The following is a 19,693-nucleotide window of genomic DNA, read 5'->3' on the forward strand; positions in this document are numbered from 1 at the left end:
TTTGAAAGACAAAAGGGAAAATTCAGGCTTCTCTGTGGACTGAAATTTGTGTCTGCGTTCTGAAATATATATATATTGAAATGTGTGTGTGTGTTTTCTTAAGTTTTTGCAGGTATTTATAGGTATGGTATTCAGCTTTGTTCGGGTATTTTCCCACGTCATTGTAGTTGTGCTTTTAAAGTTGTAGTGACGTTTCAGCAGAATCTCACCTGCCGTCATCAGGCTTTTGTATTGTGTTCGTCTGTGAGTCAGGCTTTCACAGCCGTTTCTGTTTTAAATTTGGTGCTAGCCTACTGCTGTGTTAGAATGGTTTTTTTTTTTTCATCCTGATTGGTTGGGAGTCTTGGTCTGTGTTTATTGGTCTTGGAGTTTGCTGTGTTCTGCTTGATTGGTGTTTCTAATATCTTCTGTCTGTTTTGTAACATTGTTTTTTTCTTGATTGGCGGGCAACATTGTGTTTCCTGTATTGGAGGCTTTTAGTGCAGCTTGGCTTTGAGTAAACGGACGGCTATCATTTATTAGGTTTCATCTGGGTGCCTGGTTGGGGTGTGTTTGAGCTGGAGGTATCAGGGGGGGCTGTTTGTGCCCAGGTGTTTGCTTGGCTTGTGGTGTGGAGATTTTTTTGTTTGTGAATGCAGGCTTCCAGATAATTGACAGTCTGATGGAATTATGTACTATATTGAATGTTATAATTCTAAAGGCATAAATTGAGGTTTAAGAGTTGAATGGATAAAATTAAAAGATATAAAGGTGTCATACTCCAATTAGTAACTACAGGGGAAAATTTGTTTAATGAGAAAAGATAATATGAAATTGAAGCAGGACAGACAAAAGTATAAATATAATGATTACAAAGACATTGAAACTTAGAAAAAGATCTATAAATGAATTTAGATATGAGATAATTAAAAATAAAGTTGAGAAAACCAAGGGAGGGGTTTATGGAGAAAATGTTAAAATAGTAATAAGACATGGAATAGAACACAAAGATGAATATGAAATTGAGTTTGTGTCTCTATAGAGAAGTAATAACCCGGGATCATGCTATTCTCAAAAAAATATGTTTTATTTGTATTTTGTGAAAACCCAAATAAAATTTATATTAAAAAAAGTTAACACAAGAATTTCAGCAAGAACTCTGCTTTCAAATGACATGAATACAAACCCAGTAGGTCTTTTTCTTGTATTCTTTCTTTGTAAAAGAATAAGACAAGGAGACTTGTTTGAAGGTGGGGCAGGATTACATTTATTGATTGCTCTGGAGATGGCTTCTAATCAATGTGGGAATAAATTCTAGCCCATTCACGTTTCACATCCTGTTTTGGCATCCCATATTAACTTCTTTGGCTATGAGAAATCATGGCCCAGAAGTAGCAACAAAGAATGGCAAAGGTTGCTACCAGGAAGCAGAAAGGGAAAAGGTTTTATACACAGATGAAAGCTTTGCAATTTTTTTAATCTAAGCCCAAGTTTTCATCTCAAGTTATTAATAATTAAAATTGTCCTGATGAGACCTTGACAAGGAATGAAATTTAGGCTACGAAGAAAGAGTCATTTTCAAATATCCCCTTTGCCCTGACTTCTTTGGGGACCTTGTTTACAATCTACATGCACTTAGATTGGAAACAATAGTTTTAATAATTATCAGGGGAAGAATATTTCCTTATTTGCAAGTAAGGGATTCATTTTGCAAGCTTTGATCAAGCTGAGGAGTATTTTCTATGAGAAACAGTCTAGGCATAATTTCAGAACTTCAGCACTAATGGTATAGCAAAAAGATTCAATTTTAAAGTCAATTTAAAACTTAATCAAAGTCAAATTAAGACTGCCAATTTTTGCCAAGAGTTGTTGTTATTACACATCTCAGTAGCATTTTAAATGGGCTTGAGTCTCAATCAAACTGAGGAGGTGAAAAGCTGATTATCACCACTTGAATCACCCCTTTCTTTAATACTCAACTCATTGATCAGAGAAGGCAGATATTCCTCTTACATATACCTATTAAACAGTCTTGATTTTTATTGTAGAGAATAATATTTATACAGGTTCTCTTAATGGTTTAGATGAGTCATTGCCCAGCTTTTTAAATCTATAGACCACAAACATTAATGGGTATTATTAGGAAGTTTCAAAATAAATACTTATCTACCACTATATTTACACACATACTTTATGGCCAATATATACATTTCATATCCATCCAAGACTCTAGAAAATCAATTATGTTGCCTAATATGTTTTTTTAATCATACCTTTCTCTTTTATATATCACTAGGTAGATCCAGCTTGGTATAATGGTTAAGGCAACTGGAAGGCCATAAATCTAATCCTGTCTTAGCACTTAATATTACTTAGACTTATATACTGCTTCACAGTGCTTTACAGCCCTCTCTAAGTGGTTTACAATTCGGATCCTCATTTTACCCACCTCGTAAGGATGGAAGGCTAAGTTAACCTTGAGCCTGGTGAGATTTGAACTGTCAAATTGCAGGCAGCTGGCAGTCAGCAGAATTAGCTGCAGTTCTACACTCTAAGCACTGTGCCACTGCAACTCTTAGATACAAAGCCATCTAGGTTTACTTTGAACCAGACACTATTTCTCGGATTAAAAAGCAGACAAATGCCAACCATTTCTGAAATCTTGCCAAGAAAAATACAGGGACTTGTCCAGGCAGTCAGCAGGAGTCAAAACCTGTCTTGGAGGCAAATATGCAACACACATCCAAATATCTCTAGCAAGCAAGTGGTTTTCATACTATTACATTAAACAAGTAACTTACTGTCCTCCAAATCTCTTGGCTTCTGGCTTTCTTAAGTCAAGTTGAAATTAGAAAAATAGGGATCACAGATCATCTCATTGTTCTCAGGTAAAACCAATATGCATGTCAGGAAGCCGTAGCATGGATGGAACATATCAGCCTAGCATGTTGGTTCAGTCGGGAAACATGACCAGATGGACTAATTCTGCTTTATCATAAGGTTACATTAATAGAATCTTGCAAGTCCGAAAGTACTTTTATTCCTCCTTGACCTTACAACCCACAAAACTAGGAAGGGTCCCTTCCGAGACATTTGCCATGCCCATATTCCTTTTGCAGGCCGAGCTATCTCTTCTCCAACCAACTTTCCCCTCTATCTCCCAAGATCATTTCCGCATACACAATATGATAAAGCAGACTGACTCCAGGCTGGCAAAAGAGGGACACAAGGCTATATACTCTCTCTTTGCATATCCAACCTATGTGCTGAATATATGCAAAGAGAGGCTTCATTGGAAGAAGATGAATATAAATTTAAAATGGGAGGGAGAAGCATTCATAGCCTGCATGATGCTGAGAACATTAGCTGAAAATGAAAAGGATCTGCAAGCTCTAGTAATAAAAATCAAAGAGCATAGCAAAAATGTGACTAAAATTAAATATGAAGAAGACCAAACAAAGGACAGCAGGCACAACTACCAGCCTTATGATTGACTGATTACTGGACTCTATGGAAAAGATACATAGATGCAATGATATGTCTGTATCTTCAAAAATCAGAGTTGTAAAAGCAGAGATATTCTCTGTGACCCTCTATGGAAGGGAAATTTGGACTATGAAGAAGTAGAACAGAAAGTGTATTGATGCTTCTGAGCTTTGGGGTTAGAGGAGTCTCCTGAGAATATACTGTAACTGAAAGTCAAGAAAACAAACGAATAGATAATTGAACAAATCAACCTTGAGTTTTCTCTTGAGGCACCAATTATCAGGCTCAAATTATCCTACTTCAGACATATTATGCAAAGACCTAGTTCTCTGGAGAAGACTGTAATGTTGGGAAAGGTGGAAAGAAAGAGAATATGGATGGGTGGGTGGGTGGATGGACTCAGTCCCAGTGACAATGGGTGTTCTATTGGAAGACCCAAAGGACCAGATTAGAGATAATGGAGAAAATGTTGTCACTAAGAGTTGGCACATAAAATCTTTCTTGCATGTGAAAATTTTCCTTAACTTTTACATGTACAAAAAACTCAAATTGGGTATATTTAAATTGAGCAGGGTAGAGATTACTCTGTTGAAAAGTTGTACCGTATTTCCCCATGTATAAGCACCCCCTTTGTATAAGCCACCCCCCCAATTTTTGGACTGTGAAGTTTTGAAAAAAATATTTTATTAGAGAAACAAGTTTTGAAGAAAGAAAATTTACAAAGAAACAAAATTCGACGTCTAGATCTACAACTTCGGTCATGACGCCGAAGCGGTGCGGGCGACGCTAGCAATCTACGCATCGGAACGAGAGTAGGAACGAAGCATTCAGGCCGATGCCTAGCGTATGCATTTCTATCGCGTACTCGCACTCGTAATCGTATCATCACGTACAATTTTTACAAAAAAGTATAGCATACTGCTGGAAAACCAGTTTATTCCTACTTTATTATTTTATGCATTTTTCACGTATAAAAAGTGTACCTGCTTTGTATATGCCACCCCCCTACTTTTTGGGCTTGAAAATTTTGGAAAAAAGGGGTGGCTTATACATGGGGAAATACGGTAATCAGGAACATGTTGTAGAGTTTTAGCAGACAACTAATACAAATGCGCAATTTCCCATTAGTTTTACATAAAACAAAAAGAAAATTGGTAACTAAAACCAAGTTAGAGATAAATATCTCTAATATTTATCTCACTATTCAGTGCATCATTTGCATCACTCCCACAGTCCTTGCAACCTTTGTCTACCTAATAAGTTGAAGGAAAAATATCAGCTCTAGGTACAATTTTTTTTTAAATTTCTAACTTACTTAATCATGATAGATTTTCCTTCTCAAAAGTAAGCTCCCTAGAGTTCCATGGAATATAGACTGACAGATGTGAGGTGATCATGAAACAGCTGCAGGAGAGTTGACAGAGCCTGTTACAAACTTGCAACTACTGGAATATAATAAATATGTGAACACCAGCATTTTGTTTCTATTCTATTCTTTGAGGATAATAGAACTGTGGAGGCTTACAAAATTTCAAACAAATGGCACATTTGATTGAAATAATTTTTTGATAGAACAATTGACAATAACAATTTCAGATAAATAAAAGAAATGAGGAACACTGATTATCTTACCAGTTCCTACTGCTGAAGTTCAAAACAAGTAGTTTATGGAATTTATTCTCATAGATGCAATGGCTGCCACTAGCATTGATGTGATGAGGCAAGAAATGTAAGATAAGCAGTGGCTATATCTATAGGCAGCAGATCCATGGTTGCCTACACTTTAAGGAATGAGTAGGACAGTGTAAACCTTTTAGGAGATACAGTGGAGAACTGAATTGACCTTTGCCTTTATAAAACAGATTGTATGTCCAAAATGATGTCTGAAATCCAATACAAGAAATACCATTTCTTATCCTTTATTCAGCAGCGATCTTAGAAGTAATTTTATTTGCTCAGACCATCCACATCTTGCTTTAAAACAAAGATGGGAAACAATGGCTCCTTTATAATTTGCAGATTTCAACTCTCATGTTTCCTGAGCCAGCCATGTTTTTAGAATTCTGGGAGTTGAAATCCACAAGTCATAAAAGAACCATCATTCCCCAGCCCTACTTTAAAGAGTGCCCAGTGTTTATATGGCACTTCCACCAATCTGACACTCGCAATGTCAGCTGCTGTGTTCCTTGTGTAACTAAGTCAGCTTTCTTCTGGTTGGACTGGCTGCAACAAAAATCTGAAACGTTGGAAGTCATCAAGACATGAAGACACCTCATTTCTCTTTTAAGAACGCTTAAATCCTCCTGAACCTGGAGCTCTTCCATAAATCTCACAAAAAAATCAACTAATCAGACCTGATATTCAGCCATTTAGTTTCTAATCAGGAATCCGATTGCATTTTTTCTGACTAACACATTTATAAAAAGGTAGAAGCTTTAATGAGCTGCAAGTCACATTATCAGATGCATAGATCTCACAAAAGCTTAGGACATTTAATAAAATATTGTTAGATGGAATAGGTACTACAAGATTCTAGTGTTCCACCACCATAACACAACCATGGTGGGCTGCAATCGGTTTAACAACTGGTTTGGTGAGTGTGTGTGTGCCTAAGGCATTTGCGTGCAGCATTGAAAATGGAGCATTTAGAAGCTCAGCTGCTTACCTTTCAAGTCAGCAGCAGTAAGTAGAACAGTGAAGGTTGGGAATCAGCTGTGCCATGCGATTGAAATGAGCTAGAAAGCAGGAAATAAAGGACAGGATAGGGCAGGGGCAGGCGGGCAGGGCCAGCTGATCATCAGAAGTACCGGTTCTTGTGAACCGGTCCAAACTGGTAGCAGCCCATCACTGCCATAGATTGCTGTTACAGTTTGTAATCACTTTTTTTATAAAAAATAATCTTTATTTTCATTTTTCAAACATTTACACCACATTTCCATTTTTGACAGTGCTTCAGAATCGCTTCTTTCCTATTTACATAGTAATACTTTCATTTTCATTTTCAATTCCTGATATATTTCTCTTATATTCTTACACTTATATTTATCTTTTTATAATTACTTATATATTCATTTCCTGCTATTCTTCAGTAATTTTTATACATATTCTTTACCTTTCTCCTCTAGCCATTCATACGATATATCCCAAATCTTATAGTATTTTGTTTCCTCCTTGTCTTTTAACTCCATCGTTAATTTAGCCATCTCTGCACATTCAGGCACTTTTTTATCACCATATCTTCTGTAGGAGTATTGGTCTCTTTCCAATGTTGTGCAAAAGCAATTCTGGCTGCCGTCATTATATGAAGTATGATATATTGATTTTTTTTAATGGTCCTTTATTATACCTAATAAGAATAATTCTGATTTCCACTCAATTTTTTGTTTATTAATCTCCTCGAGCTATTTCTTTATCCTCATCCAATACTTCTTCGTTTCTTGGAATGTCCACCACATGTGAAAAAAATGTTCCTTGTTTATGTTTGCACCTCCAGCATGCTGCTGATCTATTAGGATACACTTTCACTAATCTTGTGGCAGTAAGTGCCAGTGGTAGAACATTTTATATAGGTTCTTATATAATGCTGCCATTTTTAATTTATAATTTTCCCCTCATAATTTTTTCCAATACAACATTTTTCAATGTTGTAGCCAAAAAAAAATTGCCCAAATTATCATATTTTCTTCTTCCAACTTAATTCTCAGAAAATAATTATATAATTTAGTTATAATTTTCTCTCCTGATCTCTGTAATATTTTATCAAGTTCTTTTTGTTCTGTATAAAACCCATATTGTTCCAAATCTTTTTTGTATCTCGCCTGAATTTGGAGATATGGTCGCCAATCTATCTCTATTTCTTGGGATTTTAATTCTTGTTTCGACTTTAGTTTCCCTTGTTCATCTAATAAATCTTTATAGGTCACCATTTTATTTAGGTCTATTAAGTTGGGATATATCATTGCCTCCATTGTAGATAGCCAATTTGGTATTTTCATATAGTGAAGCCTTTTAATTTTCCCCCAAGTATATAGAAGCGCATCTCTAATTAGATGTCTCTGGAAGTATGTGTGTGATTTATTTTTATGTTCCCAAATAAAGGCATGCCATCCCAGTTGTAAATTGTGTCCTTCAATCATCAATACCCTTTTTTTTTTAATTCTATCCAGTTTCTTATCCAGGTCACATCTGCTGCTTAGTAATAAAAGTCCCCAAATTCTCTTCTGAGTCTATTATCCTGTAGTGCTTTTAATTTTATTCTCGTTTTTTTTTTCCCTAGTCAAACAAACTTCACTATCATTTTACTCAGTTCCTCAAAAAATTTTTTCCCTAATTTTATTGGTATGGTTTGAAACAGCAATAGAATTTTTGGTAATGTATTCATTTTAACTATAACTATTTTCCCAATTAATGATAATTGCAATTTCCCCCAGTTCTCCAGTTATTTTTAATTTGTATTAGCAATTTAGTGTAGTTGTCTTCCTTTATTGATGAACATTTTCCTGTTAGCCAGATTCCAAGATACTTTAGTCTCTTAACTATCTGTAACTCCAATTTTTTCTCCAGGTCTTTTTATAATTTCAGTGTTAAGTTCTTGGTTATTATTTTGGTCTTATCCTTATTTATTTTCAATCCTGCTACCCTACCATTTTTTTTTATTTCTTGTATTAATTTGATTCTGGGTTCTAAGGGTTCTTCTATGATGAATATTAAATCATCTGCAAATGCTTGGATTTTATATTCTTCCTGTTTAATTTTTAAGCCTTTTATATCTTGTTGTTTTCTAATATTTGTTAATAATACTTCTATTGATAAGATGAATAATAGGGGTGATAGTGGGCATCCCTGTCTTACTCCTTTTGTTATGTCACTTAGATCCCCATTTATTATTATTTTTTGCTGTCTGGGATGAATAGATTGCCTTTATCATCTCTATATACTTCCCCCCAAAATTCATAGTACTCAGTTGGTAATTATACAATTTCTAATCATTTTTACAATTGCTCTGGGGTGTTTGTTTTGGTTTTGAATGCTGGGTATGACCCAGAATAACAGAGGTGGAAGGGACTCTATACCATTTCAGACAATGGTTGTCCAATCTCTTCTGGATCCCTGCTTATCTAAGCCACAAGCTTCCATCCACTGGGCTCAGGCAAAACAAAGCAGTAAACTGTTGCTGCTCTCTTTCAGCTCTTCAGTTTTAGTAACCATAATTTCAGCTCTTAAGAAAAGTGCCTGACCTGAAAAAGTAGTATTATGGCATCAACACATCTTGGCTGAGTTCATATCAATGGCTCAGGTGTTTTCGACAATGATAAAAAAATGCACATAGTGTTCTGCCTTATTTGTCTTCTTTCTTTCAGAAATGTGAACAAGTGGATTTTTCTTACTTTAGGAAGATGGCAAACTGAGGGACAGAGTACTGATGGAAAGATTATTCTCTGATGAGTTGGCCAGAGGAAATATTGTGTGTGATGGGTTCTAATAAGATCTTGCCTAGTCTCGGTGTTGAGAGGATAGCAGGGATAAAAATGATGGAATAGCTAATTCTACTTTTTTTTCCTCCAGTAAACTAGGGAGTGAAAGGAATGTTATGTGGAAGGGTTACACCAAGGAGGCACACTAGAAAAAAATATAGCTAAGTGCCATTTTTTTTAAAAAAAATGTTTAAATATTGAATTCTACTCTTCAATGACTTCATCTCTCTCTTTCTCTCTCACACAGAGGGACATAAATATTCACACATACACACAGAGAGAAATAGAAATGAGAGAAAAAAACAATCCAGAGAGGCAGGTTCACAGAAGGATTCATTCTTCTGTGATGTATCTTATTATTGATGAAAATAAATTAACAGGAGTTTTCTTCCCCTGCTGTAATGTATGTTATGAACACCCTTAACCTCAATATTGTAACACAGAAGCATTTCCTGGACTCTGTGTAATTCTCACTTGCAGCTCTGTGTGAATGGAAGATGTTTCCATGATGAAGACAACCAGAATTATCTATGTGTTTGTGCGCCTAGATGGACAGGACCTACATGCCTGGAAAATATTAATGACTGTGAAATGAGCTGGTGCCAGAATGGAGCTATTTGTGAAGATGGAATCAATGAATACAGGTACTAACATGCCTTCCTTATGGCAGTTTTCTCCATAATCCTCTGGGACGTTAGAAGACGTGATTGAAATACTGTTTTCCTCCTGCTGCTTTCAACTGCAATTAAAATGTCATTGCCGTTGCATTTATCCTCTTCACTTTCTAAAATGTTATGGGCAGTAACTTGCAATAAACATGGCTATTTAAGTAAACAGATTGATTGCCTAAGTCGTATTTCACAGACTGTACTTAAAAAAAAAGAAAGAAGAAGCATTAATTCAAACAGAAAGTAAAGTAACTAAGGTACACTATTAATGAATATATCTGCTCCTTCTAAATAAATAACACTAGTTTTAGAAACAGAAGTTGTTCTTTGAGCTACAACAGCTTAAAATCATTATATGGTAATAATAATAATGTAAAAATTAAAAAAAAGATTATAATAATTAAAAAATAGAATAATAAAAATTGTAAGATCTGAAAATTTATGGCATAATCAGAGTTAGGGTGGTCATTATGAGCACATTCTTCTAAAAAATATTGGAAGAAAACCTGTACATTGATAAAACTTCCATTTATCAATTACAAAAGCCCACGCTCCTTAGATCAGCAAATAATAATATTTTTCTAGGTAAATTTGTAGATACTGTAGTTCTTCTAATTGATGCAATTGTGTCTTACTTTATCATAATCTTAAGAAGCTCTCACTTGTTTAATAACATTCACTTTGGGTCATTTCCATAAAACATTATTCTTGGAATTAGTCATTCAGAATATGTACTTCATTGTTGTTACTTATTCACACATTTATTCAATCTTTGTCAGAGTAACTGAATTGTCTGAGATCACCTTCTTCAACATGGTTTTATTCTCCATCTGAAGATTACTACAGATCTTCTCATTAAAAGAAAAGTAGCATAGTTCCAGTGTTAAATTACTTTCAGTAAGGGATGCGGAAAATGTTTTTGTTGGCTTTCTTTTACTTTACTGTAAGTTACCAAATAGTAACTTTATTTACTATTTAGTAACATTACTTTACTTTATTTAGTAACTTTATTTTCCCTCTGGCCTATTGGATTGAGTACCACGTACACTACTACTCTATTTTTATAGTCATTTTCTAGCCAGGATCAACCCAATAGTTTTCAGTTCATTACCTAAGAATGAATCTGTATTATTCACAAACTAATTAGCTCCTGTTCTCTTCTTCAGCATTCAATTGAAAGATTAACAAATATAGTTGTCTTCCTTTTTAATGCAAGAGAAGCCCCTTCCTTTTGTACACCTGTTTTGTTTCATCCCCAAATGTTACCAAATAACTTTGCAGAAACCACAGAATTGCAGGAGTTGTAGATAAAGTGTTGGTGGGCACTCTTGGGATGTTTGAGATCATGTCCAAAGGTTTTTTTTTAATTAATTAGAAAAAAAATCAGAAACAGCTAGAGAAATTAGTATTTTGTGACTTTCCGAAACCAGGATTACCATGTTGCAATTAGACAACAACTCTTCCCATGGAAGCCATTTCATAAGAAGTGATCATGGTTTTGGAAAGTCACAAAATACTCATTCCTCTAGCTGCTTTCTAATTTTATCTAATTAATTAAAAAAAACTCTGAAAAAAATCATTTGCGATAGGGAAACTGGGACACATAGAGCGAAGTACCATGTTAATTAAGAATGAGTATGATAATCTCTTTGATCATTTCTTATCCCCCTACTTATGAAGCTGACATCCTTTGCTGGGAAAAAAAAACCTTAGGCCTCAACTTATGAGGTTCACTATTTTAAATTGTAAAATAGGCTCCAAAGATTTTTTTCTATCTCTCTCTTTCTCTCTCATATACACATATGTCCTCATTACTGATGCGCTTCAGCATAATTTGATTTTATTAATTGCATTATGGATAATTACTTCTGCTCATTTGACTTTATTAGCATGTTTCATTTTAAACAATACCAAAATTAAAAAGATAATTTGAGTTTTAATTGTTGTTTCTTCACCTTAAGAATCTTTTCCTGAAAGTGAAATCACAAATCTCCCACCAAGAATGAATAATAAATGAATGAACGAATGAATAAATGAGCAAGCAAGGGCTAGATAAAAATGCTTAATTTATGATTACAGGTCAGTGACCTTGTTCCCAATTAAGTCATCTGCACGGGAAAAACAAATTATCAGTTCCCACGTGAATTGTTTGTAATGTTGTATTCTATTGCTTGGTAGCACAAAGTAAAAATGCAAAAGAACATGCCTTTGAACTATAAGTCCAGATCTCTGTTTCCAGAAATTAGTGATTTCTGAAATAATTAGCTGGTTGAGCCATATTATCTTGATCTTACTGATTCCATTGTGGCTTGCATAGCACATATTTTTGCTGGGTTCTGCCTTGCAGCCTTTGACACTAACACAAATTAGAAAGCAATTCAGATTGGTTCAATGTTTAAAGAAGGTTAGTGCTGTTCATTTAGTTTATTTGGAACCGAGTGTTCATATCCAAAATAGAGTTTTGTACACTTTGATAATTTCAAGAAGGTCAAAACCACAATGTTTTCAAAACTAAACTAAAGCGTGAAATTATACGGGGATAACCATGTTGAGGGACTTGATGTTGATTAAGGTTGGCTTTCATAATGCAAATATTTCATTAGCAAACTAGGTAACAATAGATTTACAGAAGGGAGTACACTTCACTGTTTATAATGTGTGCCACTAAATCAGAGTTATAATTTATGTATTTGTTTCTGATTTGCCTACCTGGCTTAGTTGACTGCAATGTTTCATTTTAGGGAGTTCCTACCTATTATATTGGTTCTCATTTATCCATTGCTGAGCGTTTAATAAACAGGATGTTTGTTTCCTTCTTGGACTTTTGTTTGCTTTTGAAATAATTTACAGACCAGGGTATATTTAGCAGTGTTATACATCATAATGCTCAAGAGCCATAGTGGCACAATGGTTAGAATGCAATACTGCAGGCTACTTTTGCTGTCTGCTGTCTGTCTGCAATTTGGCAGTTCAAATCTCACCAGGCTCAAAGGTCAGTAAAATGAGGACCCAGATTGTTGTGGGCAATATGCTGTCTCTGTAAACAGCTTAAAGAGGGCTGTAAAGCACTGTGAAGCAGTATATAAGTCTAAGTGCTATTGCTATAATGTTCTGTTACACAGCTTTTGTGCAGTACTAAAATAATAATAGCATTCTAACATTTTTTCCTGTAACCTTTGGCAACTTGCACTTCTTATGATCCCAGTTTCTTGGGAAAAACAGTAAATATTCAGTTCCCTTCAATCTATGCACCTGAACCTGTTCCAGTTATTGAATACTAAGCTCAGGTGAAGGGCACTTCTTTTATTGCACTGTGGCACACATTAACAAAGTCGTTTTATTCATCTTCAGTCTATTGTAGTTGTTTTTGCTGTGATTCTGAGCTCTGCCCCTCAGCAGGTTCTATAGGTGAGATTTTCATGGTCCTCACATTAAAACGAGATAAATATGTGCAGTGAGGCAACAGTGCACAAAATCCCATAAATGCCAGAGCAAGGTCTAGCTGGCTATGTTCATTTTCTGATCCCCATTAACCTTCTGTGGTAACAATGCAGAGTTGAAATCAAAGCTGGCCAAATTTTATGAGTCCACACCATTAATCTGGGTTATAGATAAAGATGTCGACCTCACCAATATTTTGTTCAGTTTCAAAGCATTTCTGAACTAGCTGGGGCATGGAATGCAAATGTTTTCAGCAGCCTTTTACATGAAAACAGTCATTAATAGGAGTAGTAGATCTGGAAAGCAAAAATAGGAATAAGCTCTATATGAGAGCAAAAAGATTTTTCTGCATTTCTTTGCTGATGTCTACTATCCATTCTATAGCCATGTGTGTATTGTAAATCGGCAAAAAGGAAATACACAGAGATCTCACTGCCATGTAGTTAATGTTCAGATCAAATAAGAACATAATATTTTAGGACACTCTCTCATCATCACAATTGGGTGTTTTTCATAGTTTGTAAGATGATACATATGTATGCTGGGGTATTTTGACTGCTTTGCTGCTGAATTCTGTATTCTTCCTTAGCAGGAAAGCCAGCAATTTATGTGTCCTCTCAGGTTTTATGTGAGACAACTTAAGAAAGGTTATTGATGGATTTCCTCAATATCACCTACCATCAGGAAAAACAATAATAATAACTGGTCACTCTGAATACAAGAGTTGACAGATGCCTTAACGAACTGTCAGAATTTGGCAGGTGAACCAAGAGAGGGGCCACTCTGCTGGTAAAATGTCTATTGAGACTCTCATTCATCCAGGTCGTGGTTGTCCCAAAGGTGCTTTTTCAAGAAGCAACTGGACTTTTTTGAGGGTTTTTTTGAAGACATTTCAATGACTCTCTAAAAGGATGCAAATGATTAGCTGTCTGCAAGGAATATAAATCCTTCCATTCCCCACTATCCAGTCAGAGCTGAAGAAGTTTCTTGGATGAGAGGCAAAATGTCTCCAAAGAAAAACAAGAATGTCCAGTTGCCTCTTGAAAAAGCATGTTTGGGTCTACTGATAAATACTTTCCCACTTTACCAAGTATAACCCATTCACCCAATATTAATTAGTGTTTTCTACCAGGATACAAAAGACAGCATTCACCTGATTTATTAGGCAGAATCACCCCATACTCCACAGATGTCAGTTAGGAACTTCAGAGAACTGGTGCCAGAAAACCATTTCTTCAGTTACCATTGGCATTATCTATGCCCTTATTGGCTGCCAGGGCTGAGAGAGACAAGAAGAGACAACAGGCAGCAACTCTTGAACTGTTGATTCTCCTATCCCATGGAGCAATTTTTTTTTGTGGGGGGGGGAGATTTCAAATCTTCTTCACTTGCCATCCTTCTAAGCCTTGAGATCTGTCAGGGATTGCAGAATTTGGAAAAAAGATATTTTGTGTCATGGGAGATCCCAATATGAACACAAAAGAGTCCTGGAAGTTAGTATCCAGATATCAAAAGATAGAGGATGTTTCCACAGCAACTTCAGGAATCAATAAGAGTTGAAAGGATCCTGATTATGTCATCGTCAATGAAGTGTCATTGATGTTAAGATGATAAGACTTGCATCTGGAGAAAAGGAAAAACACTAACTATTGCTGGAACAGCTAAAGCCTCTTCTGTGGTGGTAGTGGGGATGTGATGAAGGGGATATCATGATCCATAAAACTGAGACACCTTCCTGCTGTAGGCTAGGATAATGAATATGATAATGATGATAATTATAATAATAATAATATATTTTATTGTCATTGTACATATATACACATTATACACATACAATGAAATTCACATAATACCCAGAGACCAGACCCAACATGCACACACACATGACAATCCCCAAACACACCCCCACCCACCAAAACTTCCCACCCACTAAAACACACAAGCATCCATACAAAATACCAAGTAATACTGTCCGATAGCTCACTGTTGGTGGTCCTTGAGTTCATTGTAAATTGCAATTATAACTCTGGGATAAAAACTGTTCAGAAAACATGTGGTCCGAGTTTAAATCAGCACAGACACTTTGGTAATGAAAGATTGGGGGAAAGTTATAGAGCAGTCAAGAAAATTCAGCCCATCCTAACTGAAAATAAAGGCAACCAATGGGATTGTTTATCCATATATATATCCCCATATATATATCCCCACAGAATCCATCATATGTGGAGTGGAATCCAGCCTAATTAAATTAAATACAGATGAAGCTAATAGAATAAGACACCAAGTCACTAACATCCTATGCACAAGCAAACCACCCAAAAGCAACTTGCACAAAGAGGAACTAAAAGTCCTGCAAGCCCTAAGGAATGACAGCAGCATAATCATACTTCCAGAATGCCACAGTAGTAATGGATAGAAAAGACTTGAAACAAAATTGGCAGACCTACTCCAAGACTCCACATACAAACCCACAAACACAGACCCACCACATATCTGGAAAAAATAACCAAGAATAAAATGATAACCAACAACATGAGCAAAGAGATCCAACAGACAATCATCCCAAGAGAAAAATCTTCCAGATGCCCCAAACTATACTGCCTCCCCAAAATACACAAAGAAGGCATACCCCTCAGACCCATAGTCAGTTCCAGAGGAGCACCACTATAAAACCTAGCCAAATACCTAGCAAAGCAGCTACAGCCCCATGCTGAAGCAGCAGCTTCACATGTACAAAACTCATGCCACCTCTTGGAAATGATCAAAGATCTACACATGGAACAAGAAGATCTGCTTGTAAGTTTTGACGTGGTTTCATTATTCACTCAATTCCCAATAAAAGAAATTCTCCAAATCATCAAAAATAAATACCAACCACCCAAACATCTCATGGAACTAGCAGAACACTGCTTAACCAACACATATTTCATATACAAAGGACAAAGATACAAGCAAATTGAAGGAGCCCCTATGGGATCACCACTGTCACCCGTCATTGCAAACCTGTTCAAGGAAGAATTCGAATCCAGAGTCCTAGCCAATGCCACCCACAAACCCAAACTATGGTTAAGATACATCGATGACACATTTGTGATTTGGCCCCATGGAAAAGAAAACCTAAACAATTTCCTAACACACCTAAACAGCACCCCCCCAAAAAAATCAAGTTCACCATGGAAATGGAAACAAACAAACAACTACCATTCCTAGATGTACTAATCTACAAAAACAGATAGCACACTAGGACACACCATATACCAGAAGAAAACACACACCAACCGCTACCTCAATGCCCAATCCCACCACCTCCTAGCACAGATAAACTCCATGGCCAAAACACTAATTGCCAGAACTAAACACCTGGCAGACAAGACACGCATAAAGACTGAACTATGCACCCTGACTAAAGTACTGACAGCTAACGGCTTCCACAAAAGCAAACTCACAGGCCTGATCCAAAAAACACACTGAGACATAATGGAGACCTAGAAGATGAACAGATCTATGGAACAGCTTTCCTGCCCTACATAAGAGATACTACAGACAAAATCAGTAAGATACTACACAGGCATCACATCAAGACTGCCTTCAAAACAGACAGAAAAATAGCAGCCATCCTTAGAAACCCCAAAGATAAAATTGACCTGGAAAACCAAGGCATATATGAAGTCCCCTGTGCATCATGCCCTGCCACATACATTGGATAAGCCAATAGAAGAATAACTACCCACCTGGATGAACACAAAAATGCAGTAAAAAAGCTGGAACACACTTCCTCACTAGTCCAACACATGAAAGCAACAGATCATAGCATTGACTTAAGTGGCACCAAAACCCTAGCCACTATAGAAAACCCCAGCTACAGAATTATCAGAGAAGCCATAGCGATTGAAAAAAGACCGGAAAGCATGAATAGAAGAGATGACTCCACCAGACTGTCAATTATTTGGAAGCCTGCACTCACAAACAAAAAAAATCTCCACACCATAAGCCAGGCAAACACCTGGGCACAAACAGACACCCCCCCGATACCTCCAGCTCAAACACACCCCAACCAGGCACCGAGATGAAACCTAGCTTCTTAATAAATGATAGCCGTCCGTTTACTTGAAGCCAAGCTGCACTAAAAGCCTCCAATTCAGGAAACACAATGTTGCCAGCCAATCAAGAAACAAAAAGAGCCAAAAAACAGACAGGAGATATTAGAAACACCAATCAAGGAGAACACAGCAAACTCCAAGACCAATAAACATAGACCAAGACTCCCAACCAATCAGGATGAAGAAAAAATCATTCTGGAACAGCAGTAGGCTAGCACCAAATTTAAAGCAGAAACAGCTGTGAAAGTCTGAGACTCACAGACGAACACAATACAGAAGCCTGATGATGGCAGATGAGATTCTGCCGAAACATTGCTACAACTTTAAAAGCACAACTATAATGACATGGGAAAATACCCGAACAAAGCTGAATGCCATACATATATCAGAACAGCCATTTTTCTAGGGTTGGATAGAGACAAAGTTCATTGTGCATTAGTCCCATGATATGATGGAAAGTAGTGAGAAGTTAGATTCCCAGAGGGATGGACTGCATGGAGTAAGAGGCAACTCAGTCCAGATATTGTGAATGAGAGAAAGAGGGTGAGGATAGCTCTTGCCTAATATTGTAGATGTGGATACATGTAGTCCTTGACTTACAACCATTCATTTAAAGCGGGTTCAGAGTTACAACTGCACTAAAAAAAGTGATTTATGACCATTTTTGACATGTATGACCATTGCAGCAGCTCCATGGTCATGTGATCACAATTTGGATACTTGATAAATGGTTTATATTTATGACAGTTGCAGTGTCTGAGTGTCGTGTGATCGCGACTTTCAACAAGCAACGTCATTGAGAAAACCAACCTAATAAATATGTTGCTAACTTAACAACTGCAGTGATTCCCTGAACAACTGTGGCAAGAAAGGTAATAAAATGGGGCATAAGTCATTAAACAACTGTCTCGCTTAGCAACAGAAATTTGGGGTTCAGTTGCAGTCGTAAGTCAAGCACTACCTGTAATAGAGTGCTTAGTCTGGCAAGATTTTGCCGATATGTTAGAAACAATAAATAACTCAGTTTGCCAAAATTGCAATCTGCTCCTCTTGGTTTTGGGCCTGACACATTGCAACCAACGTAATAAGTTAGTCATTCATCCTGAAGTAAAATAAAATTCATTTATTTCACTGGTGATAAAGAATAGTCAATTATTTATTTATTTATTTTATTTGTCAAGCGATTATAAGATAACAGGTATAAGTATAAACATGGTTATGAATACATGAAATGGATACATATAAGAAAAATAAAAAAGAAACAATAGGACAGGGATGGTAGGCATGTTGGTGCGCTTATGCACGCCCCCTACAGACCTCTTAGGAAAAGGTTGAGGTCAATAGTAGACAGTCTAAGGTTAAAGTTTTTGGGGTTTGGTGAAAAAACCACAGAGTCAAGTAGTGCATTCCAGGCACTGACAACTCTATTGCTGAAGTTGTATTTCCTGTAATCAAGTTTGGTGCGGTTTACCTTGAGTTTTGTGTGCTCTTGTATTGTTATGGTTGAAGCTGAAGTATTCATTGACAGTAGGACATTGCAAGGTATAATTTTATATACTATACTTAGATCAGACCGAAGGTGGCATAGTTCTAGGTTTTCTAGGTCAAGAATTTCAAGTCTGGTGACATAAAGTATTCTGCAACGAATAGAGGAGTAGAGTGGAATTCAACCCAACATGACCCATTCTGTGTTGAAATGCAAATATATAGATGAAGGAAAAACTAGTTCTCAGGGGGAGAAATAGAATTATAATGCTAAAATGATGACAGAGCATAGCTGCTTACCAGTGAATTTAATCCCATTGGCCAGCAAAAAAAATAAAAAATAAATCCCAGACTTGCTGTCTGGAGGCCTTGTAGAAAGCTGGCAACAGTGGTGACAATATGGGCCAGCCTATATGATGCCTCCTGCAGATAGTGCTTTGAGAGCATTGCAATGATTGCTATGGAAGGAAATGTAGGCCTCCAGGCCTCACTTGCCTCTCCCCAGAAGGCAAAATACAAACAACCGGATAAAGTCAGAGGAAGCTCAGCATCAGTGGTGCACTTTAATTTGTTCAAAATCACAGCTTGGCTATTTGGCAGACATTGGTGTGAGTATTTGTGTTAAATGATGCTTTTGTGTCAGAAGGCTAGCTGCTTTCTTTTAAATATGGATTAGTACAAGGATAAGGGAAGAGCAGACGGCTATGAATACCGCCTGATTAGTGTGCAGCTGAGGCAGGAGCAGAGGTATGTCAAAGAACTTGTCCTACATGTAACAATTATCGATCAGACAGACAATTTAAATCTCATTTTTTTACCCCCTCACTTAAAAATCTGAAGAGAGAGAAAAATAATGACGACCACGTCTCCCTCCTCACACTCATGCAAAGGTCAACATACAAAAGAGAGCATGCTTTGTACACGCCACTGTGGAGAACAGAGAATTTTGCTCTGATTTCTGATACATGTTACCTTATCAGACAAAAAAAACCCTCAAATCTGAACAAAATACAAGCATGTCTGAGCAAAATCCCAAACTTTACATAATTTGGCAGAGAAG

General features: G+C 36.5%; 1 protein-coding gene across 1 annotated transcript in view; it reads left to right on the forward strand.

Moving 5' to 3' along the window:
• Positions 1–19,693, forward strand: part of LOC113455276 (protein eyes shut homolog) — a 214,301-nt gene that overhangs the window by 186,840 nt on the left and 7,768 nt on the right. The window contains exon 9 of the mRNA XM_087915874.1: positions 9,420–9,583. Within this exon, the coding sequence (XP_087772000.1) occupies positions 9,420–9,583 (164 nt within the window). The remainder of the gene's footprint in view (positions 1–9,419; positions 9,584–19,693) is intronic.

This window comes from Pseudonaja textilis, chromosome 1, assembly GCF_049901715.1.
Source record: "Pseudonaja textilis isolate UNSWEBS1 chromosome 1, rPseTex1.2, whole genome shotgun sequence".
Lineage (NCBI taxonomy): Eukaryota > Metazoa > Chordata > Lepidosauria > Squamata > Elapidae > Pseudonaja > Pseudonaja textilis.